Source organism: Podarcis liolepis (genome assembly GCF_965112155.1).
Source record: "Podarcis liolepis genome assembly, chromosome: 14".
Taxonomy (NCBI): domain Eukaryota; kingdom Metazoa; phylum Chordata; class Lepidosauria; order Squamata; family Lacertidae; genus Podarcis; species Podarcis liolepis.
Window position 1 is genome coordinate 2,275,078 of NC_139569.1, and position 24,501 is coordinate 2,299,578.

At 52.0% G+C, this 24,501-nt stretch overlaps 1 protein-coding gene across 2 annotated transcripts in view; it reads right to left on the reverse strand.

Annotated features, from left to right (window-relative positions):
* FSCN1 (fascin actin-bundling protein 1) overlaps positions 1-21,171 on the reverse strand; it is a 43,015-nt gene extending 21,844 nt beyond the window's left edge. Inside the window, exon 1 of one of the 2 annotated variants that reach the window (XM_083474765.1) lies at positions 19,931-21,171. In XM_083474765.1, coding sequence (XP_083330891.1) covers positions 19,931-20,756 — 826 coding nt within the window. In that variant the 5' untranslated portion in view covers positions 20,757-21,171. The remainder of the gene's footprint in view (positions 1-19,930) is intronic. The other variant, XM_083474766.1, reaches the window with a different exon arrangement.
* Positions 21,172-24,501: the final 3,330 nt, after the last annotated feature.

Here is a 24,501-nt window from a genome sequence, read left to right on the forward strand (position 1 = left end):
GCTGATCTACCTTTGGACAGTTTTTGGTTGGATACTGCCAAGGAGTTACCCCTTCTGGCAAACAAAGCTATTTTGACATTGCTCCCATTTTCCACTACATATCTGTGTGAGATGAGCTTTTCAAGCATGATTGCTATAAAAACTAAATACAGAGAGAGACTGAGAGCTGTTGACGAAGAGCTACGTGTGTGTCTTTCTTCGATTCCAGCCAGAATATCAGCTTTGTGTTCAGCCAAACAGGCCCAGGTTGCACACTGAATAAAGTATTTTATAATTTTTCATATCTCTGTTTACTAACTATTTCATAATAAAGTAATTATAAAATACTTTCTTTGTGTTTATTTGATTCCCATTCAAGATAATTACTTTATATATAGTCAATATAGGCACAGAGTTAAATTTTTTAACATTTTCTAATGGTGGTGTGCCTCGTGATTTTTTTCATGAAACAAGTGTGCCTTTGTCCAAAAAAGGTTGAAAAACACTGCTCTAGATATCCACAACACAAGAAGAGCCTGCAGGATCAGGCCCATGGCCCACTTAGTCCAGCATCTTGATTTCTAAGTGGCTGAACTATGGCAAAGCAGCAAGTGGGATTCAGACATATAGTGGTACCTCGCAAGACGGAAAACCCGCAAGACGAAAGGGTTTTCCGTTTGCAAGTTGCTTCGCAAGACGAATTTCCCTATGGGCTTGCTTCGCAAGAAGAAAGCCCATAGGGAAATCTCCGGGGACCTCTTTTAAATGCTGGCGGTGGGGAGCAAAGCCTCCCCCCCTCCGGCCTTCAGAAGAGCTCCAGAAAGGCCAGCGGGGGCCGAAAGGCTTTGCTCCCCACCGCCAGCATTTTAAAAGCAGTCCGGGATAGCAGGGAAGCGCTTCCTGCTATCCCGGACGGCTTTTGAAGGCAGGTGGGGGGGAGCAAAGACTTTTGCCCCCCGCCGGCCTTCCCGGGAGAGCAGAGAAACGCAGCGCGTTTCTCCGCTGTCCCGGACGGCTTTTGAAGGCAGGCGGGGGGGCAAAGACTTTCGCCCCCCGCCCGCCTTCAGAAGAGGTCCAGGACCTCTTCTGAAGGCTGGCGGGGGGCGAAAGTCTTTGTCCCCCCTGCCTGCCTTCCCAGAGGCTTTTAAATCGCCCCGGACAGCGGAGAAGTCCTCCGCTGTCCCGGGGAGATTTTAAAATGCCGCCCGCCAGCATTTTAAGATCGCCCCGGACAGCGGAGAAGTCCTCCGTTGTCCCGGGGTTTTTAAAAATTCTGGGGGTGGGAAGAAAAGCCCTTGTCCGTCCCCCCCAGCCTTCAGAAGAGGTCAGGGGACAGACTGTCCCCGGACCTGGTCTGAAGGCGGTTTCCATAGGAACGCATTGATTGATTTTCAATGCATTCCTATGGGAAACCGTGCATCGCAGGACGAAAAACTCGCAAGAAGAAAAAACTTGCGGAACGAATTAATTTCGTCTTGCGAGGCACCACTGTACCAGTACTCTCCCTTCCTGCGGTTTCTAGCAAACCGAACTACAATGCCCATCACCCTTGACCACACAAGCTAGGGATGATGGGCTCTTGAGTCCTACAGCCTCTGGAGGCCTCTGTTCCCGCCTTCCTCGTCCAAGCCACAGTCCTGCCATCTTGTTCAAGCAAGGTCCCCAGAGCAAGCAAGTAGTCTGTGCCAGCTTGCCTCTGGAGGAGTTTGGGGTCATCCAGCTGACAGGCAGCCCCCCAAAAATAAGCAAACTCACTGGCACATGAGATGGAAGGCGGGTGCTGGCTCCGGTGGCTTCCAGTGCGGGGCTAAGTCATGGAAAAGATGGGTGCCAATGTCACTCTAGGCTAAAAGGAACCTCCCCTGTTCCGAGCTAGCATGCTCCTGAATGCCACCCCCTTCAGGGAACATAGGAACCTGGCTACAGGATCAGGCCAATGACCCATCTAGCCAGGTGCCTATTATGGGAAACCCAGAAGGCAGGATTCTAGCAAGAGTTCTTGCTGCCTTGCCTTGGGGTGGGTACAGGATGCTGTGTTAGTGGTCTGATCCTGCTCAGGGCTGTTCTTGTAGGCTTCCATCTGCTCAACATAGAATAGAGGTCTTGGGCAACCTGACAGACTCCAGACAAATGTAAGGCAGGGAGAAACAGCTATACAAATACAAGATGGGGGAGACCTGGCTTACTAGTGAAAAGGATCCGGGGGTCTGGGTGGACCACAAACTGAACATGAGTCCACAGTGTGATGCAGCAGCAAAAAAGGCTAATGCTATTCTAGGCTGCATCAAGAGAAGTCTAGTGTCCAGACCAAGGGAAGTCAGGGCACCACTCGAATCTGCCCTGGTCAAACCACACCTGGGATACTGTGTCCACTTCTGGACACCACGATTTAAGAAGGACGTTGATGAGCTGGAAGGTTTGCAGAGGAGGATGAACAAGATGATTACGGGTCTGGAAACCGTGCCTGATGAGGAATGGTTGAAGGAGCTGGATATGTTGTGTTTGTGTAGCCTGGAGAAAAGAAGATGGAGGATGATAAGAGAGCCATCTTCAAAGATCTTAAGGGCTGTCACAGATGGAATCAACTTGTTTTCTCCTGCTCTGGAGGGTAGGACTTGAACCAATAGCTTCCAATGACAAAATAGGAGATTTTGGCTCAATATCACAAAGAACTTTCTGAGAATAGAGCAGACTCCCTTTGGGGGGTTGTGGGCTCCCCTTCCTTGGAGGTTTTTAAGCAGAGGTTAGATGGCCATCTGTCATGGATGCCTGAGCTGAGATTCTTGGAGGTCCCTTCTAACTCTGCAATTCTGATTCTAAGACTCACCTCCCACATTTTGCAAAGGGGCCGAGGTGTGTTCCTGGATGGGCTCCCCTGTAGCTAAAGGGGAAAGGGCTGGGCGGTTGCAGAGTCACGCTCAGCTGCGCCGGGTGGAAACCGGCTGGTGCGGAAAGAGGGAGAAGCGTGCAACACCCTCTGCGTCATGGGGACCCGAGGAGCAGAGGAAGGCTGGATGGGAAGGGGGGAGAGGAAAGGAGCCGCTTTGGGGAGAGCCCTGCTCCACACAGGAAGCGCTGGGGAGGGAAGGGCGGGGGCAGAGGAAGGTGAACATCTGGCAAACGGACTCAGACAGGAACGGCAGGCAGCCAAGGCTTTCCGCCTCAGGGGCTCACACAGGAGAAGGTGCCTTGCTGCATCAACCCCCAACAGCCAGCCAGGAAGGAGAGCCAAACTTCCAGTTAACACTTTCCTCTCAACCAGAAACTGCAAGCAGCGCCCACAAACCCAGAGATCTGGAATCGTGGTGCATGTTTTAATCTGTTTCTAGTCTCTTGCCGCTTCTTTTTTAAAAAATGTTTTAAATAGTTGCTCTGAACTATATTTACTGATAATTTTATTGTTTCATTCTCTTTGCGAATCACTCTGAGATTGCTGGGGTTGTTGTTGTCTGTTTAAAATCGAGTGGTGTACAGTGGTACCTCGGGTTACAGACACTTCAGGTTACAGACCCCGCTAACCCAGAAATATTACCTTGGGTTAAGAACTTTGCTTCAGGATGAGAACAGAAATCGTGCTCCGGCAGCGCAGCAGCAGCAGCAGGAGGCCCCATTAGCTAAAGTGGTGCTTCAGGTTAAGAACAGTTTCAGGTTAAGAACAGACCTCCAGAACGAATTAAGTAGGTAACCAGAGGTACCATTGTATATGTTTTACGAAATAAATATATGGAAAGCACAATGTCACTTAAAGGATCTGAGTGATTTCCCTTGAAGCTTGAATCTGTTTTGGTCTGGATTATTTTATTTGATGTGTTGTGCCAGTAGGGTGCCTAGGTGATCCCAACCTGGGTTGAAGGTGCCATTTGGTGATTATCTTATATATCTGAGTTTCTGACGCTGCTCAGGAGGAGCTTCAAAGTTTTCAGAAGTACCTGTGCTATTTCTTTCTTTAAAAATCCCAGGGAGAAGAAGAACTCCCCAAACAGCCCGTGGAGAACAGAGCGTCCTCAATGGCCACAAAAACCTCCTCCAGACTCTTCTCAGGGATAATTCTGAATGGAAGCTCTCCATCCTGCAACCCTGTTGCAGAACCCACTTCGTCTTCCCTTGTTGCTGAAAGCTAGGAGGCGGTTCTGGGCCCCAAAGAGAGCCACTTTAGAGGGCACCCACCCCACACGCCCTCCTGCTGAGTCAGCCCTTGCTTCGCACAGCCATTGACACCAGCACCGTTCCCAGAGCCACCAGCCTTGAATGGCAGCCAGCTGCTGCCACAAGCTCATCCCAGCATGCTGAACAGCCTCCCCACTTCCTGTGGGGAGGAGCAGCCCACCCCAGAGCCGCTTCCCCACCCCCCACCCAGAACCTGTTTCTGTTTTCTCCCCAAAGTCCATCCTTCTTCTATCCTAAGTGGCGTCCCATTAAAGGGGAGGGGGCTCGGCCGTAATGAGGGGCAGATGCTCCAAAGACCTTCGCCATCTGCCAGGCTCCGCTACTAATTAGGAGAGATGATGGGCAAGTATCTCATCCCCTTTTCTGCTCCAGACAAAGGCCACCCACCAACAGCGTCCTTTGGAACTGCGCTGGGGAACCGAGGGTGAAGAAATTGCATGCATGCTCGGGCAATGTTTGGGTGTGCGCATCGGAGACACAATGGCATGTGTGTCCTGGCGCCCATGTGTGTGTGTGTGTCTTGTGTTCTTCCTGGCCAGTCCCTCCAAATGGTCCACCGCTGCCTCCACAGTCCTGGATCATATTAGAGCTTTGATCTGTTGAAAAGGCATGGTCTCCACACACACACACACCACACACACACACACACACACACACTTCCGAAGTTCTTTTTGCAATGCTTGATATTTCGGAAAGGCGATGAAGAACCTCAGGGTAATCCAATGCAGCTGAAAGCAGGATCCTACCGCAAATCCATGTCATTCCTATTACGGTGCACCACCAACAATTGAATAAAGGGTCCATACATTACATGACATGGAATTAATTTGCAGGGTGGGGGGTGGCAGGGAAAGTGAAGCCCTGCCTGTGCAAGCAGCCATCCAACTGCACATGAATGGAAAATCTGTAAGGAAACCAGAGGGTCCTTGATCATTCCCATGTTCCAATGTGCATCCCCTTCCCCAGGCAGGCACACACACAGAGATGCAGACTAAAGAAAGCCCAACAATATGGCAACAGACCAGCCTCTCTGGATTAAGATCAGGATTCCATCATCTCATTCCCAGCAGCAGCCAATCAGAGGCTTAAGGCTCTCCCAAACCCCTTTGTCCCAACTGTGTGAAAGGCAAAGAGAACACCGTTGTTTTAGTAGAAAAATGGAAAAAGGGGGGGGGGGAGAAGAGATAATAGAGGCCAGTGCACTGCTGAACTGCAGCCCTTGCTTTACGGCTATTGAAAACTTCCAGCTTCGAAACGCAATTGCATTCTGAATACTACCTATCTGCAATAGCAAAATGCAGGGATCACAAGACTGCCCCTCTGCACACGTTTCTTCTGCGAACTTTCCATCACCTGCCAGGACATCTGATCTACCTCAAGAGGATGCAAAGATCCATCCTTTTTTCACCAGCTGAGGCATCACCTGAACGGAATTCCCTCTCACCTGGGGTACTTTCCTGCCACAAAGAATCCCAAGGCGTGCTTATCTCCCAGCTCCCAGTCCAAGGAACCACAACCACTACAATAAGGGACACGTTGTGCAACCCAAATGGGTATGATACGTTTACACTAGCCAGAGAGCTGGAATGAGGTGGCCGTGCATAATTCGGTTTTGGCATGGGCACACCCACTCTGGCCTTTTGGCGAAAAGAGGTGCTGTTGTCACCACTGATCACAGAGTTCATCTCACATTGAGAAGAGGGACCAGCAGGCACAGAATGGAAGAACATTCACCTCTTATGCATGCAGAACGAAATCCCGATTTTCCAGTATTCAGAGTGTAACCATTTGAATATTAGTCATTCCATCACCAATGAATTGGGCACTGCTTCCCAGAGGCACAAAAGGCTTTTCATGGATTAAAGCAGGGGGTCTCAATTTTTTACTGTTGTTCTCGCTTTCAAGGCCATTTCCTTTGGGATCTCGTTTGTTCATATTTACAACGCTGAGTTGTCACAAGATAGCGATTTTAAAAACTTTTTTCCTGTTTCGATACAGCGGTATACAAATATTTTGTAAAACAAATATTGGCAATAGCTGGCGTCATGGATCAAGTTCCTTCAATTTCATTAAACTAAATACAGTACTTTCAATTAGATTTTGAAGAAGTGTGCAATTAACTGTCACTGCCTTGAATTTTATTGTGCTATCGCCTTCCTGCAAACCATGATATTGAATAATGCTTTTTTTACAGAGCTGGGGGCACTGGGGATAAATTCATGGATCCAAGGGGGGCAATGCTCCCCCCCCCAGTTCAGGAACAGCTGGATTAGAGTGAACCACAATGCACAACCCTACTAGCGACAAGAGAGGTGAGCATGGAAGTTTTCGGCAAGAGAGTTTTCAGGTTTGCCTTCAATCAAAGTGCGGAACAAAATTATTTCCCCCCCTGCTTGTGGGAGGGGAGGAGGGAAACCCAGTCAGAAGAACAAATGGGTCCCAGCTGCAAGCTCAGAGCACAAGCCGCCACTGTTGATTCAGTGCTGGGTAAGATGAGCTGGAGGGAAACAAACTCTCTGGTTTCTGAGAGAGAGAGAGAGAGAGAGAGAGAGGGAGCAGAGATTGCATTGCAAGGAATTGCTAACTGCTATTTACTGGCCATGGCGGAGCTGTGGGTTATTGCTTTTCTCTTGGCGTTTCTTCTGCCTACCTTTGGGAGGAAAGGGGAGGACGGAGGACAAAGGAATCAATCCTCAAATCACAACAGGAAAGGGGGGAAGAGAGGGTGTGTGTGAAGGCATCTGTCAGGACAGGCGATCCTCCTTCTTCCCATCACAGGGCTTTCAAACTGAGGGGCAGCGTTGCCAGGCAAATGGCTTAAAGAAGGCAACTCCTTTTTAAGGTCTGGATGCTTGCTCCAGAGAGCAAAGGTTCACCCAAGTTTAGAAGCGAGTTTTGGGGTGGGATGGGGGAGAGGAAAGGCCACACTTTATGGACCTCAGGTATTTACAACATTGCAACAGGGAGAGGGACAAGGGCTTGTCTTATCTGGAGTAGCAGATCAGGACAAACAGCCAGACCTTGTGCCTCCTCCTCTTGCGTAGAGCAGGGGTCAGCAAACTTTTTCAGCAGGGGGCCAGTCCACTGTCCCTCAGGCCTTGTGGGGGGCCGGACTATGCTTGGGGGGTGGGGAATGAACGAATTCCTATGCGCCACTAATAACCCAGAGATGCATTTTAAATAAAAGCACACATTCTACTCATGTGAAAACACGCTGATTCCCAGACTGTCCATGGGCCAGATTGAGAACGCGATTGGGCCGGATCCAGCCCCTGGGCCTTAGGTTGCCTACCTGTGGCATAGAAGGTTTATTTTAATAAAGGAGGTGGGGGACATGATGGCATGGGGAGAGTGTCAGGGAAATTCAACCAACTGCAGCCATCACAGTCCAAGTCAGATTCTCACACCCACATACACAGCCTGTTTCACAAGGGACAGAAAAGTCTCTCATTCATGCCTATTGGCCAAATATTTGACATTCCAACCCCAAATCTCCTTCCCATCAGGGATGTTTCGGTTGTGGCTCCTGAATTGCAAGGGGTTGGACTAGATGACTCTTGGTATCCCCTCCAACTCTACAGTCCTATGGTCCATTATTCTCCCATCAGCCTCACACACTGCTCAGCTGGAGAGCAACCCCCTCCCATGTGAGGAGAGGCTGCTGCCATCATAGGCTGGCACTGATAGCTTCCTAGCCATTAAGTTAATTAACACCCAGCAAGCTGATTAGGGAGAAGCCAAACAGCACAAGCCCCTCCCCTACACCAGTGGTCCAGGAGGAGGTGGAGGGGGCAAACCCCCGCCATTCTAAGCCAATGGCTGCGCTGGCAGGGGCTGGTGGGAGTTGTAGTCCAACAGACCTGCAGGGGCGTCGCAGCGTCTGTATTGCTGTACTGCACGGATCTACTGGAATCGTTCCCCATTTGCTCCCAAAAGCAAACACCCCCCCACCCCCCTGAAGCAGCTAATCACCCAACAAAGCTGAATGTTGGAGGATTCAGGGCAGATAAAAATAACGGACTTCTTCACAAATGGCAGAGTGAAACTGCAGAACTCCCTCCTGCAGGAGTAATAATAATAATAATTTATTATTTATACCCCAACCCTTCTGGCTGGGTTTCCCCAGCCACTCTGGGCAGCTCCCAATCGAGTGTTAAAAATAATACAGCATTAAATATTAAAAACTTCTCTAGACAGGGCTGCCTTCAGATGTCTTTGAAATATAAGATAGCTGCTTATTTCCTTCACATCTGAAGGGAGGGCATTCCACAGGGCGGGTGCCACCACTGAAAAGGCCCTCTGCCCTGGACCTCAGCGTCCGGGCAGAACAATGGGGGTGGAGATGCTCCTTCAGGTCTACTGGGCCGAGTCTATTTAAAGGTCGGCACCAAGCCTTTGAATTGTGCTCGGAAACGTACTGGGAGCCAATGCAGATCTCTCAGGACTGGTGTTATGTGGTCTCTGCGGCCACTCCCAGTCACCAGTCTGGCTGCCGCGTTCTGGAGGCAGCGATGGTGACCAACTTGGATGGCTTTAAAAGGGGATGAGACAAATTCAAGGAAGAGAAGCTACCAGCCATGATGGTTGTGCTCTGAAGCCCAGATGAGTCCTCCTTGAGGGTTTCCCATTGGGGCACCTGGTGGACCACTGTGAGAACAGGGCACTGGACTAGGTGGGCCACTGGCCTGATCCAGCAGCGGGCTCTTCCGATGTTCACATGCCGAAGTGCAACTCAATTCTCACCCCTTTAGAACACATCTCCCAAACTGGGTATGCCCTCTGTGCCACAGTGGCGAGAGCCAACAGGGTGCCCCTCAACACCTCCCATCAACCCTGGCCAGCTGAGCTAATGGCCAGAGAAGTAGGAATTGAGAGCTCAACACATTGGCTGCCACAGACAGGGAGGAGGAAAATTCCAGAGCTCCAACAAGGCTTAGATCAAGTACCTTCTTCAGACCCAAAACCCACTTTTAACCCAAACGTGTATTTTTGGAGACACGTTTCTTCATCTTTTGCCACATCCTTGCACGGCAGCGCTCCTGTTGTGACCCATCTTGGCTCAGGCCACACTCCCAAAGTCTTGAACCCCCAGCTGAAGACCAGGGGCTCAGATTATGCCTTGGAACCACATGAGATAGATGGAGAAACAGGGACGGTTTCCTTCATCACAGGCCAAACATGATGTCTGAGGTCTGTGCTATCTCTTCTAGATAGCTGGTATGCTGCTTTATCTGCCTTGGGAAAGCTGACGTGCCCAGGCCTGTTTTTAAGAGATGATTTTGAAACCCCTAGATCCAAGCCAAATTTCCCTAAAATTCACAATACAATTTTGTATTCAACATTGCTTCATCTGTGCATCTCTCTCTCTCTACACACACACACAGTGAGAGGGAGGGAGAGCAGTAGTGTAGTGTAGTGGTTAGTGCTCGACTGGGACCCAGGAGACCAAGGGTCCCAATCTCCTACTCTGCCATGAAGGTCACTGGAGGACCTTGGAAGCCAGAGTAGTTTGAGGAGTTCGAAGCCAGTGTAGTTCCAGTGTAGTTTGAGGAGTTTAGTGATCTGACATGGTCATCTCCTTCCTGCCTCTGTTTAATGCCCCTCTCTATCTCTTGTTAAAGTTCTTTGATGGCTGAGAGCAGCCTTTAATGTATAATCTGGTGGAAGGAAGAAGCAGATAGTGATGGGTACCTTCTGACCTTCTTTGAAGAGGGGGCTAGCTAATTAATAATCTGCACTAGCTAGTCGGGCAAGGCATGTAGGCTAACAAGTTAGTATCTATAAATCCAGTGGTTTGGGGGCATAGTTCTGAGAAACAAGTGCATGGGCTGATCGAAGGGCCGCGCAAGCGAAGGCTACCTAGGGGTCACTTGGCCACTTCTTGAGGGCTTCCCAGTGGCAGATCGAAGTGCATGCTTGGCAATGTATATAATGCTTGCTGTTTAGAAAGCAACATCTTTAACCTTCTCACTCACTTGTGTTTGTATTGCTCCTGAATCTTATGAAAAGAACCGCCTTGCATTTGGCAAGACAGCCAGCCAGACACGCTTAGCCTAGCCTACTTCACAGGGTTGTTTGTGAGGGCAAATGGGGAGGACGAGAACTATGTACACCACCTTGAGCTCCTTGGGAGAAAAAGGGGGAGATAAATGCAATAAACAGAGAGAGACCAATGCTTTCACAAGGGATGCGGGTGGCGCTGTGGGTTAAACCACAGAGCCTAGGACTTGCCGATAAGAAGGTTGGTGGTTCAAATCCCTGCAACGGGGTGAGCTCCCGTTGCTCAGTCCCAGCTCCTGCCAACCTAGCAGTTTGAAAGCACATCAAAGTGCAAGTAGATAAATAGGTACCACTCTGGCGGGAAGGTAAATGCCATTTCCGTGCACTGCTCTGGTTTGCCAGAAGCGTCTTAGTCATGCTGGCCACTTGACCTGGAAGCTGTACGCTGGCTCCCTCGGCCAGTAAAGTGAGATGAGCGCCGCAATCCCAGAATCAGCCACGACTGGACCTAATGGTCAGGGGTCCCTTTCCCTTTCCTGCTTTCACACCTTGCATCCAAAGCTAACCATTGCCAGTGCCTGCCTAACTGGGAGATGGCTACCTTATTAAGAGGACTGGTAGCCCAGACTTGGTACAACTTAAAGGGCCTGGCTCCCTGGGAGAGAACCAGTGGCCCATTTAGTCCAGCATCCAATTCTCACAGTGACTGCAGAGGTCCTCTCCCCTCCTTAGGTTTCCAGGCACTTGAATGCAAAAGCATGGCTGTCTCCAACTGGGGGTGTACAGCACAGTCATTATGGTTAGCAGCTGTTGACAGCCCTCCTCCTCCTCCTCCTCCTCCTCCAACGGAATGGGGGGTGGAAGAATGCTGCCCCCCTTTTGCATCTGCAAAGAGGTTTGTCAAGCAGCTCACAAGAAGGCAGAGCTGAGAACAGCCACATTTCTCCACCCAGTCCAACCCACCAACCTCTCCCTCCCTCTCTCCCCATCCTCCATCACATCTGGTTTTCCAAAGTGACAAAGGACTGAAACAGGAGCCTCGTCTCCCGCCCCACCGAGCCCCCTCTGCAACTAAGCTCCGAAATCGCCTCTCTTCCCACCATCACAATCCAGCCCTTGTTCTCCAATCCTCCCTCCTCCCGTCAGACAAATATTTAACATCTGCCAGAATCTGAGAGCCCAACAGCTCTTGTCAAGAGGGTGGAGGGCAAATGGGTGGCGTTGAGGCAGCCGCCCGCCATGGCCTCTGGTTGGCAAAAGCCCTGCAAGGAAAAACGTAACCGGAGGGAAACTGCATCAGCAATTTTTTTATTAAAAAAATAAAACCACACCCCAATTCTGCCAATAGCTTTGCTAGCCCAGAAAGCTTGTAAGCCAGACCACTGCTTAAAAAATGACTTTCACCTGTGCACTTGTCCACAAAGGCCATCCATATTGCGCAATGCAGCTTAAATCTGCGCCACTGAAGCATCACAGCAAACAAAGATGGCTGCCAAGGGCCCCTTTTTCTAAAGGCCTGTGGCCCCCCAGATGCTCCTCACAGTGGAACCCCAGGCGTGGAACAGAATCAAAGCTACTCTTGCAGAAAGTAGCTGGCGATGCTTGGAAATTTTATGAAACCTTTTTAAAAAATATTTTGGTCCGCCATTTTGTTTCAAAATGGCACCCAAAGGTATCCAAATGTTCAATAAAACCCGCTCTCCGATCTTGGGAACTGCCACACAAAATTGGGTGGCATTACCTTCAAAGGCATCCTGTGCAGTTTGGAAGGGTTCGGTCTGCCATCTTGTTTCAAAATGGCAACCCATGGTGTCCAAAAATGCACACCGGCACCTGCTCTTCCAGCCAAAGGCATCCAAATACAGACAAAAAACTGGCTCCTCCATCTTGAGAACCTTCGTGCTAAATTTGGCGGTGGCATCTCAAGAAGCGCCCAGGTGCATAGAGAACAGAGGCAAACCCTTCTCCAAAACAGAGGTCGGCAACCTAAGGCCCATGGGCCGGAAGCGGTCCATGAGGGTAGCTTAACCAGCCCATGAGGCACCCCCGAACCAAGCCACCTGCTCGGTGAGTCCCCGCGCACTGCGCTAAAACAGCACAGCACAGTGCGGGGACTCTCTTCCACGGCTCCGGCAATCACTTCTGTGCATGCCCAGATGCCCAAAATCGCTTCTGTGCAGGCACTATTTCCGGCGTCTGGGCATGCGCGGATGCAATTTCCGGTGTCGTGCTGCGCTGGCCCAGCCCAAAGAGTATCTCCTGAGGAGTATCTGGCCCATGCCCGGTAAGCCTTGCTCCAAAATATATAGTAGACAAGAAACATCTCAAACCACATTGACAGTTTAAATCACAGCTGCTAAAAACCCCCAGTAATACCTAGCGTGAGTTACACATCCCAAGCAAAGGAATGCTCCAAGACCAATGCAAACAACTCAGTCTTGGTGCTGAAATTCTAAGTGCCAACACCACACATGCTTCCAAGGAGAGGCAGGATACCACCACTAGGAGGGCCCTTTGCCCTCCCCTGGCTGCTTATTGGCTACCAGTCCCATCGCTATACAGAGTCCTAAACAGCTGAGGATCCGGCTTCCCATCACAGCGCCTCTTGCTGCCCTATCCTGCCTGTGACCTAGAAAAGGGCCATCGCACAAAGGCAGAGCAACTGCTTGGCCTGCAGAATGTTCTGCGTTCAGTCTCCAGGTAAAACCCCTATCTGGAACCCTGGACTCAGGGCTGGCAAGGCTGATCTCACAGAATCACAAAACTGCAGTGGGAGGGGTCCCAAGGGTCATCTAGTCCAACCCCAGTGCAAGGCAGCTTTCTCTGAGATTTGAGTATACCAGGAGGGCCCTTTAGGCTGTACCAAACAAAGCCTGGACTACCAGGACTCTTAATAAGGTAAGTCTTCCTGGTGGATAGAGTGGTGTTGAATACAAAACTGGACTGTGAATTTGAGAGGAAGTGATTTAGCTCAGTAGCAAAGCAACCGCCTTGCATGCAGAACGTCGCAGGTTCAATCCTGCTGGCATCTCCAGGGAGGGAGCGACTCCCTGTCTGAAATTCTGGAGGGCTGCTGCTGCCAGTCAGTGCAGACATAACTCAGCTAGGTGAATGCAATGGCCCGACTCAGTCTAAAGCAGCTTCCTGTGGTCCTACGTGCTTTCAATATTTCTGTGGTTGTTTTTGTGTGGCTTTACATTTTGCGACTCACCCGGTGATCCCTGCGTGACAAAGGACACACGGTGTGCATTTTACAATCCTTGGCTCACCCACTGACTGGTCTCATCTCCTGGCACAGGCAGGACAGGACACAGAGAGACCTGCCTACAGATATCTGGCTCCTGCTTTTAAGGCTTTCTGGCCCTGTGCCAACACTTGGCATTTGGCCTGGCACTGAACAGGCAGCAAACAGGCAACCAATGGACCTCCTTTAGCCTCTCTGTGTTAAACACACAATTCTATCCAGCTTTGAAACAGTTAATGATCCGGCAGCTGTAATTTGCCCTAATTGCAGCTTCTGGGTAATTTTCAAGGGCAGCTCCATTGGCAGTTACCAGCGCCTGAGTCACCAGGCTATCCTTGCCAAAAGGGCTCCACTCCCAATAGCCCCAGTCCATGTGGCCAGTGGTCAAGAGGGGCCGGGATTACTGGTGAATCTTCCGTGCCCTGGCAAGTGAGGAGATAAGGAGGCTTTCAAGTTTGTTTGTGGCATGGAGGAAGCCGGAAAAATAAATCAGGCAAAGGCTGGATACTGCTTGCTTTTTCTTTGATAGGGTTCCTACTTCACCCTAACACTTTAAAAGCTGACACTTATTTGCAAGACAGTTTGCATATCTAATTGAAAGCTAACAGTTGCATTTCATCTCCTAAAGCTCATTGTGTCTTACAGCTTGAAGCTATGCAGTCAGAAGCAAAGACCAGGAAGCTGCTCACAGGATAGCAGTCATGGGGATCCTAATAAGTTGAGAACTATGCTTTGGCCTGCTGCTCTTTGCTGTGTGCCTGCATGGGAGAGCCAGCGTAGTGCAGCAGTTAAGAGCCTTGGGCTAGGACCTGGGAGACCAGAGTTCGAATCCCCATCAACTGGCCACGAAGCTCACTCAGGAGCCAGTCTCTGCCCCTCCCAGCCCAACCTCCCTTACAGGGTTGTTGTGAGGGGTTAAATGAGATGGGGAAGAACCATGTGCGCCAACTTTCAGGAAAAGGTGGGATATTGATGCAATCAAATAAATATACAGGCACTTCAAGCCTTACTGCCACCCCAACAGGGGAAAGGGACGTAATGAAGGGAGCCCAAGTCACCTTCTATCTAACTTTTGCTTGAGAAGATCCTGGCATTTCCGAAAATGGGAGAAGCAACTGGAGAGAGTGTACAGCAAAGGGACAGGGCGCCAGAGTTCACCCCATTACGGGAGGACGGACACCCCTCCTTTGGGATTCTCCGGAGAAGCTCAGAAGCCCCACAGAACTCAGCGCCTTGCACCTTGTCAAGCATTTAGAACAGCGGTTCTCAACCTGTGAGTCCCCAATTGTTGTTGGACTACAACTCCCATCATCCCTGAGCTCTGGCCTTGCTAGCTAGGGGTGATGGGAGTTGCAGTTCAACAACATTTGGGGACCCACAGGTTGAGAAAGGCTGATTTAGAGCATGTCTTGCGCAGTGCCTTGGTGGCCCTTACAGGAACCCTGCAAAGTAGGCCGGTGTTACCTCCGGATTGCAGGGTGGGGTTTGAGATTGAAGAAGTGGTTTGCCGGCAGTCGCCTCCTGAACCCGAGGCCGGTGCTTGATCTGAGAGATCCCTGCTGCAGCCTGATCTGGAAAGGGGCTCAGACCACACATCTCTCTTCACGGCCAGTCAACAAACTGGGATAATCCAATAGCTCGCTAGCACTGATGCATCAAGGCAAACATCTGTCACGCACAGCATCGTGCATTCTTCCCTTCTCCCCTTATTCTGAGTAGTTTATAGAGGCACTCCCCCTTTTATCCTCCCAAGAGCCCTGTGAGGTAGGCTGAAGGACAGGGATGCTTTGTGGCTAAGTGAGGATTTGAACCTGTGAGAATGGATGCTTTTGAACTGTGGTGCTGGAGGAGACTCTTGAGAGTCCCATGGACTGCAAGAAGATCCAACCTCTCCATTCTGAAGGAAATCAGCCCTGAGTGCTCACTGGAAGGACAGATCCTGAAGCTGAGGCTCCAAGACTTTGGCCACCTCATGAGAAGAGAAGACTCCCTGGAAAAGACCCTGATGTTGGGAAAGATGGAGGGCACAAGGAGAAGGGGACGACAGAGGACGAGATGGTTGGATGGTGTTCTCGAAGCGACCAGCATGAGTCTGACCAAACTGCGGGAGGCAGTGGAAGACAGGAGGGCCTGGTGTGCTCTGGTCCAGGGGGTCACGAAGAGGCAGACACGACTAAACGACTAAACAACAACAACTCCCCAGTCCTAGTCTTAACCGCTCCCCCCCCCTTTTCCAGCCAAGGTTATCTGTAATTTTAAAGAACTCTCCAGCCAAATGCTTTCTTTTTCATTAAAACGGTACCCAGGGCTGTTCCTAAGCAGCAGGCAGCCACCATCAATCTTGCATGTGCCTGCACACATACTTTCTGCAGCCAGCCAGGCTGTGCCCCCATAAATCCTCAGGGGCTCTGTTCTCCCCCCCCCCTTGTGCAAGGACTCTGAGGCGGTCACCCGGCTGCAGGCATGCAAGCCCAGAGACGGGGGGGGGGGCAGAGGACAGGCTTGGCATGCAGCTGACTCAGCCAAAGGGCCGGCCAGCAGGCGCAAAGCTCCCTTTGTGCTACTTCAATGTAGGTCAGCTAAGAAGTCGGCCACTCAGCTCAGATTTTCAGCTAAAACCCATTCACGAAACTGTGTCAGTTTCAGGCTCCTCCAGCAAAGCCCAACTAGGCAAAAGGATTCACAGCACAAGACTCTGAAGCACATTCAATGTATGTGGCTTTGCCCCCAAGGAATCCTGGGAACTGTAGTTGCAGCTGCATGGAGCTACCCTTTCCAACTACAACTCCCAGGATTCTTTGGAGCAAAGTTGTGCGCTTTAAGCGGACATTGACTACGGCTTGCATATACACTGCATTCTGCACTACACTCTGCCTGCCCCTCTGCACCCCCCAAAAAACAGCTATGGATCCATGCCACAATTATTCATGCTGCTGTTTGGGCTACAGAATTCAGCTTCCTTTGCCCTTTTAAAAATCAAGTCCCTAGGCCTCATGATTCACACATGTTGCAGAATTCAGATTGCCCGAGCACAGAATTTTAAGGGTTTGCTTCACTTTTCAGTCCAGTTCAGCAGTGGCCAAAGTAAAAACCAAACAAAATGGAACTGCTAAGACCCTCTCACGGCTGCTTCCACCACAAAGACAGGCTGTTTAATGAGATTCTGTAATTTTTTTAAGGGGGTGGGGAGGAGTGAATTGCTTCCAGAACTTAATCACTGGCTTTCTAAAAAAGAAAGAAAAGGGAGGCGGGGTGCGAGCTCTGATGGAAGGTTTTCTTGGTGGAATTAGCCGCCTTTGATCTCCTGTTGAGTCAGCTTTTTAAAGGGAAAATGAGCCAGAGATTTCTAGGTTTAGGAAAACCCAGACAGCAGCTATGCAATTAGTCAAAAGGAAAAAGAAAAAGATCTGTCTTGCCCCAAGGCAGACCATCAATAGCCACAACTGCCTACCCCAAATTTAGAACTAAGCAGGAGGCAGAGTTTGCTCTCTTCTTCAGAGAAGCCTTGGGGCTTTTTTGGGGGGGGGATTTTTGACCTTATGGTGCCTTTGTGCCCATCCCAGAACAGAAATCAGATACAGCATGAATTTGAAGGGAGGGGCTATCAGAGTAGAGGTCAGTGAAAGACCCCCCTCCTCCATTTCGCTCCTTGTGAAAAATAGATGCTACAAAACCAGCAGGCAGTGGGGGGGCTGGGGGGAGGAAACACACTTTGAGGGGAAAATAAAAAAACTAGGATACAGCTGCACAAATCGGAGTGCTGGAAAGGAGCAGAGAGAGGAGAGAAAGAACACATTTGGAAAAGGAGATCAGAGGGACTAGTGGCTTGCGTTGCAATCAAACTCAATCCCACCCCCACCCCACCCCGCAAAAAAACAACAACACCTCTGTCCCATGAGGCCGCCTGTTGAGGTTTTCTCCACCCAAAAAGTCATGCCCAGAAGAGGGTGCCCATGCTTTGTGCACAATGCACCCCAGAACCAACCTGGCACCACGAACACAAAGTCCCCTCGATTTAGGGATGATTTAGGGAATTTGATCCGGCAGTGCTATGCGGGTGGGAGGAGCATCGCCCCCCCCCATTTAGGCAATTGAGCAGCAGGTGGAACAGGACAGCTGAGGAAGAGGCAGAAGGCAGGCCTGGCGTGGGGGTGGGTAGAGAGAGGGGGGAGGAGTGGTAAAAGCATGGGGGAGGGGGCAGCATGCAGGGAGGAGAGGCAGGAACAGAGATGCTACTGGCTGAGGACCACGTGCCTGGGGAGGATGTGGGTGGGGCGGGGGCCTGTGACCAGGCGCGCATGTGCACAGACTTGCTTGCTCACTCCAGCTGCTCAGTCCAGATGATGCTCTGCTTCCCTGCATTGCACAAGATTAAGGCGGCCAGGTTTTTTTGGGGGGAGGGACACAGTCAGACGAGGATCTGGGAGAGACCAGGGTACCAGTCCTCCCATTCATGGGTGTGTGTGACCTTGGGGATCTGCCACTGCCTCTCAGCCTAACCTACCTCACAGGGCATTCAACAAAAAGAAGGAAGAACTATGCACACCAACCACCTTGAGCTACCTGAAGGAGCATCTCCACCCCCATCTTTCTGCCCGGACACTGAGGTCCAGCTCCGAGGGCCTTCTGGTGGTTCCCTCACTGCGAGAAGCGAGGTTACAGGGAACCAGGCAGAGGGCCTTCTCAGTGGTGGCGCCCGCCCTGTGGAACGCCCTTCCTTCAGATGTGAAGGAAATAAGCAGCTCTCTTCTCTTTAAAAGACATCTGAAGGCAGCCCTGCTTAGGGAAGGTTTTAATATTTAATGCTGTATTTTTAATACTCGATTGGGAGCTGCCCAGAGTGGCTGGGGAAACTCAGCCAGTTGGGTGGGGTATAACTAATAAACTATAAACTATTACTATTACAAACACAGCAAATAACTAAGAATATTAACTGGATTATTAGGTTTTTCATGCTGTCGTCAACTTGAAAGGATGCCCCCCCCCATTGTGCACAGAGATGCTTCGACGCCAACTGGTATACCTGCTTTTTGGGGTTCTGATTCTGCAAATACTACCCCCACCTTAAATTGTTGAGACACAGAAGTGGGGGAGAGAAAGCTTAGACTTCTAGAAGGGGGGGCGAGAAAGGGAAGAGAGGGGGCTGCTGCAGGGCTACCTGAAGAATGAGAGCCCTGTGCTTGCCCTCCCCTCCTAGTTGCTAGCCCAGGGGGGACCCAGTGGCAGCCAATCTCCATTGGGAAAGGGGGGGGGTCTTCAAGACCAGTCCATCTGGAGGAGACCCTAACCAGCAAAGGCCTTTTATTTTCCCAACCTATGATCTTCCAGGGCTACAGACTGGCCAAGAGGGCTCTGCTCTGGAAGCCACGGGGAGGAGAGAGGGGCACCCGGCTTGGGGCCTTGTTGGGCTTCCCAGTTGAGGCACCTGGCCGGCCAGTGAGAGAGCGGGATGCTGAGCTGGATGAGTCCCCTTTGACCTGATTCAGCAATGACTCTTCAGGTGTTCTCATAGAACCTCCAAGTCCAGGAACAGTCTATCTAGATTTCTATACTCTGAGGGGTATTTTGGCCACTGTGATGCGGGACTAGGTGGCCCTGATCCACCAGGCTCTTCCTCAGAAGACGGGTTGGCGAAGGAGACAAAGCAATTCTGTATCTGGGGGCGGGCGGGGGGGGGGAGAGTGCCCATCTTGCAAAGCCAGGATCTCCGCCACTCACTGTTCCCTTCCGCTCCCCGTTTCCCATTCACAAAGGGCTTGGTTTGGATCAAAGACATTTCCGAAGGGCAGGAAGGAGGTTCCCTCCCACTTCGTGGAGTGCCACGTTTTTGGGGAAAGGATTTCCCGCCCATCCCGTCGCACAGGGGGGAAATCCTGCAACAAGTTCCCCTTTGCTGCTCCCCCCCCCCGCAGGAAAACGCCCCCTCGGCCTGGGGAACAAAGTTCCATTTCTCTTGCCGCTCCCCAAGGGCCGCTCCGCCCATTCGCTCACCATTCGAGGGCCTAATCCGGCAATTTCCACGCCTGAATTGCCCCCCTCCAGCAAAAAAAAGAAGAAGGGGATCTCCTTAGAAACAACTTCTTGCAAAGAGAGGCGCTCCGGCCGCGAGGCATTGAAAGTACCGACATCGGGAGAGCGCAAAGTTATGCACGCGTGGAGTTACGCACGTGTGAATCAGCATAAACAGAGTGGGGAAAGGGAGACAATGACGCCTAAGGGAACACGTTTCCCACTTGCAGCCGCGAACGAAAGAACGAACTTGGAGCCTGCCCCCTCCCGGCACGTGTGAATCAGCATCTACGCGGGGGAAACAAAGGAGGAGAGCCCAAGCCGCCCAGGACAACGTGGTCTGCTCTTCCCTTCCCGCGAGGGAAAGCGCATCCCGGGGCAAGCCACCTACACGTGCGAAGTAATGCACGTGTGAATCAGCATATGCGCGGGGAAACAGAGGAGGAGGGTAGCCAACCCGGGTGGCCAAGGGAACGCGCGCGCCCGGAGCCCGCCCGCCGCACGTGTGAACGGCCTCCTCGGCTGCCTCACCTTGCCGGATGGAGACGTTCCTGTCGTTGGCGGCGCGCAGCACGACCTGGGGGCTGCTCTGCTCGAGCACGAAGAGCTCGTCCTTGCCCACCTTGGCGCTCTTGCCGGCCTTGAGGGTGCCGCTGGGGCCCGAGGGCGCCAGGTACTTGCCGTCGGCGTCGCGGAAGGCCACCTTGCCGGCGCGGAACTCCAGCGTGAAGCCCGCGTCGGGCTCGGGCCGCGCCACCAGCTGCCCGTCGCGGCGCAGGAAGCGGTGGTCGGCCGTCTGCAGGCTGTAGCGCTGCTCCTGGAAGACCAGCGTGACCAGCGCGTCCAGGCCCCACGGCACGTCGCGGTCCACGGCGATCTCGTCGCGGGCGGCCGCCAGGTGCGCGTAGCGCTTGCGCGTGACGCTGAAGATGTTCACCTGCGGGTGCAGCGCCAGGTGCACGCTCCACTTCTCGGCCGCCGAGATGCTCTGCGCGAAGCACGACAGGCGGTCCTCGGTGCCGCCGAAGAAGCGACGGTGCGGCTCCGACTGCAGCGACCAGCGCCCGTCGTCGTGCGCCAGGATGACGAAGCGGCAGTCGGCCGAGGCGGGCGCCTCGCTGTCGCAGCTGACGTGCCCGTCCTTGTCGGCCGCCAGGTAGCGGCCCAGGTGGCTGCGCAGGTACACGGCCGTCGAGTCCTCGGCCGCCTGCTCCAGCGTCCAGATCTGCTTCTTCTTCAGGCTGGGCGCCGACGCGTTGAGCTTGAAGCCGAACGCCTCGGCCGTCAGGTACTTGTTGCCGCAGTTGATGAGGCCGAATTGGATCTGGAGCGACTCCGAAGTGCCGTTGGCCGTCATGGCGGGGCGCGCAAAAGCCGGGCGAGAGGGGGAAACGGCGTCGGGCAGGCAGGCGGGCGGGAGGGAGGCTGGCTGGCTGATGGGGCCCCTTCCTCGGCTTGCCTTTGTCTGGCTGGCTGGCGGACCAGCTGCTGCTGCTGCCCCCCTTCTCCTTGCCTGGCCTCGCCTTCCCCCTGCCCGATTCACAAAGGCCGATTCACAAAGCCCAGCTGCTGCTGCTGCTGCTGCTGCCACCCTCGCCGCCGCCTCTCTCTAGCGCGCGGGTGATGTCAGGTCCCCTCTTTAATAAGAGACGGAGAGAAAAGGCGACCCCGCCTCCGAGGCGCCTCAGACGAGAGGGGGTGGAGTCCGCGCACGGAGGGGGCCTCATCCGGAGCTGCCAGGCCCTTTTCCACCCACAATGCAAAAGGCTGACCCCCCACCCCCCCAGCAAAGAGGAAAGCAGCCGCACACGCGCTTACCCCCCCTCCTCTCTCCTTCCGCGCGCGCCCATCCCCAAGCGCATCGGTGCGCCTTTCCTTTGGGGCGCGGGGCGCGCCGAGGGGAGCTGCGTCTGCTTGTAGACCCGATGCTGCGCAAAGGGCGATGGTGGGAGCAGCTTTCCCGGGAGTAAGTCCCGCTTGGAGGCACCGAGGCTTGCTTCTGAGTAGGAGCGTGCCGCTGGCGAGGCACGCTGTTACCTGGGAGTAAGCCGCGTGGGAAACAATGGGGCTTTTTAGGGAGGGAGATGTCTAGGGCGAGACCATTTCGAAGCGCATCAGAATGAAGCGCGCGTCTGCTTTCCCCGGGGGAGAGCACACCCTCAGCGTTTCTTAGGCTTAGGCTATCGAAGCGCGCGCTGGCTTGCTGCAGTCTTGGTTACAGTATATGTATTAAATGACTGCAGTTGCGCGGTGCAATCCTACGCAGATTAGTCAGAGGCAGAGCCCACCGTTTGCAGGCAGAAGGGGAGGGGGCCTCCGGTTCTTCTCCAGCACCTCCCTAAAACCGTGGAGAGGGTCCCATGGCTACCCAACTCCCATCATCCTCCACCCAGCTTCCAACCCCAGGAGATGGAGACCAAGGATGCAGTGGCGTAGCGTGGGGGTGCAGGGGGGCGGCCGCACCGGGCGCAACATCTGGGGGTTTGGGTTAGGGGGCGCAAATTACTTGCATTGCCCCGGGTGCTGACAACCCACGCTACGCCACTGCAAGGATGGAGACCCTTTGGTTCTCCAGATGTTGCTGCACTACAACTCCCATTGAACCAGCAAGCATGGGCTAGTGGTCAAGGATACTGGGAGTTGTAGTCCGACAACATCTGGAGGGCCAGAGGGGGGCCCCCCACTTGGTGTAGCTCATGCTACATACTACTCATATCATACTTTGCCGATCAGAAGGTTGGCGCTTCAAATCCCCGCGACGGGGTGAGCTCCCGTTGCTCTGTCCCAGCTCCTGCCACCTACCAGTTCGAAAGGACACCAGTGCAAGTAGATAAATGGGTACCACTGTGGCAGGAAGGTAAATGGCATTTCCCTGCGCTCTAGCTTCCATCACGGTGTTCCATTGCACCAGAAGCGGTTTAGTCATGCTGGCCAGGGGTGTAGGAAAGGGGTGGTGGTCCGCCCCAGGTGCCATCATGGAGGGGGGTGACAAATTATCAAGGAACGATTCCTGCCCTACTAGGGCGGTTCATAAAAAACATTTTTTTTGAAAATGCCTGCTCCAGAGGTCTTCTCTTACTACACTAGGGATTATATAGCTATATATGAAATTTCATGCATATCAGTTAATATCTTCACCCTCCTCCACAAAAATAGCTGTTTAATTGGCCGTTTTCCTATGTTGTGAAGGCTGAAATTGCAACTCAGTGGAGCAGGCATTTTCCAAAAAAAAAGTTCACTTTGCACGTTTTTAAAAATAAATTTTATTAAATAAATAAAAAATAAATATAAATAAAATAACACAAGGCATCCTGTAGATTTAAGTATCTGTCTGCCGTCGCCTACTTGTTATCAGAGGCCCAGAACAGAATCCACATTCCTTTGTAAGAAAATATGAAATAATGTAAAACCATTTTTGCAAGAGGGGTGGAAATCAATGGGGGGGGGGTGACAAGAAATTTTCCGCACCGGGTACCACCTGACCTTCCTACGCCTCTGAGGCTGGCTATATGACCCAGAAAGCTGTCTGTGGACAAACACTGGCTCTCCCATAGTCGCCTTTGACTGGACTTAACCAACCATTGGCGTGAGGTCTCTTCCTGAGCTCCTGAGTCTCCTTGTTTTCAATGGAACTGCCTTGAATTTGTGGGGGCTGGGAAGCCTGTCAGGGCCCTCTGGGGGTGGCAGGACTCCAGCTCCCATGAGCTCAGTCATTTGAGGAGGAGTCGCTTAATCCAAATGTCGTGGGTTCCAGCCCCACATTGGGCAAAAAAAAACCTGCATTGCAGGGGGATGGACTAGAGAACCTTCAGGGTTCCTTCTAGCAGTACGATTCTATGATCCTTGACTGTTAGTCATCATCCTTGGTCCGCTCCTCCTTGAATCTCAGCCTATCAGCTCTCATCCTGTCCTCTGGGGCAGCAGTGCTCAAGTAAGTAAGTAAATAAGATAAGAACAGCCTGCTAGATCAAGCCAGTGACCCATCTAGTCCAGTGTCCTGTTCTCAAAGTGGCCGCAGAATTGAGCACGTGAGCAACTCTTCTCACTCCTGCAGTTTCCAGCAACTGGGATGCAGGAACATTGCTGCCTCCAATATGCCGAGACAATATAACACCAGTCCTGAAAGACCACCATTGGCTCCCAGTACATTTCCGAGCACAATTCAAAGTGTTGGCGTTGACCTTCAAAGCCCTAAATGGCCTCTGCCCAGTATACCTGAAGGAGTGTCTCCACCTCCATCTTTCTGCCCGGACACTGAGGTCCAGCTCTGAGGGCCTTCTGGCGGTTCCCTCCCTGTGAGAATTGAAGTTACAGGAAACCAGGCAGAGGGCCTTTTCGGTGGTGGCGCCCGCCCTGCGGAACACCCTCCCATCAGATGTCAAGGAAATAAACAACTGTTGTTGTTGTTGTTTAGTCGTTTAGTTGTGTCTGCCTCTTTGTGACCCCCTGGACGAGAGCACGCCAGGCACTCCTGTCTTCCACTGCCTCCTGCAGTTTGGTCAAACTCATGCTGGTAGCTTGGAGAACACTGTCCAACCATCTCGTCATCTGCCGTCCCCTTCTCCTTGTGCCCTCCATCTTTCCCAATATCTGACTTTTAGAAGATACCTGAAGGCACCTGTTTAGGGAAGTTTTTAATGTTTAATGATGTTTGATGTTTTATTGTGTTTTTTAATATTCTGTTGGGAGCTGGCCAGAGTAGCTGGGGAAACCCAGCCAGATGGGTGGAGTATAAATATTATTATTATTATTATTATTATTATTATTATTATTATTATTATTATTAGGGAGCATAGTCACCATGTTCAGTAGCCACCAATAGCCCCTTCTAGGTAACTCCTCCAGGTGTTTGGAGAGGGCTATCACCCCCCCTTTTCTTCTTTAGACTAAACATACCCATTTAGGAAAACAGAAGCTGCCTTATAGAAGTGCAAGCATTGTGCCATCCAGCTCAGTGTCGCCCACACTGACGCAGCTCTCCAGAGTTTCAGACTCAGCCATTCCTGAAGATGCCCAAGAAAGTATATGGGGCCTTTAAGCATCATCCCTTCTCCTAAGACTCATTTTCAGGACCCCTGCGCACCTTTGTGGCCCTCCCCTGG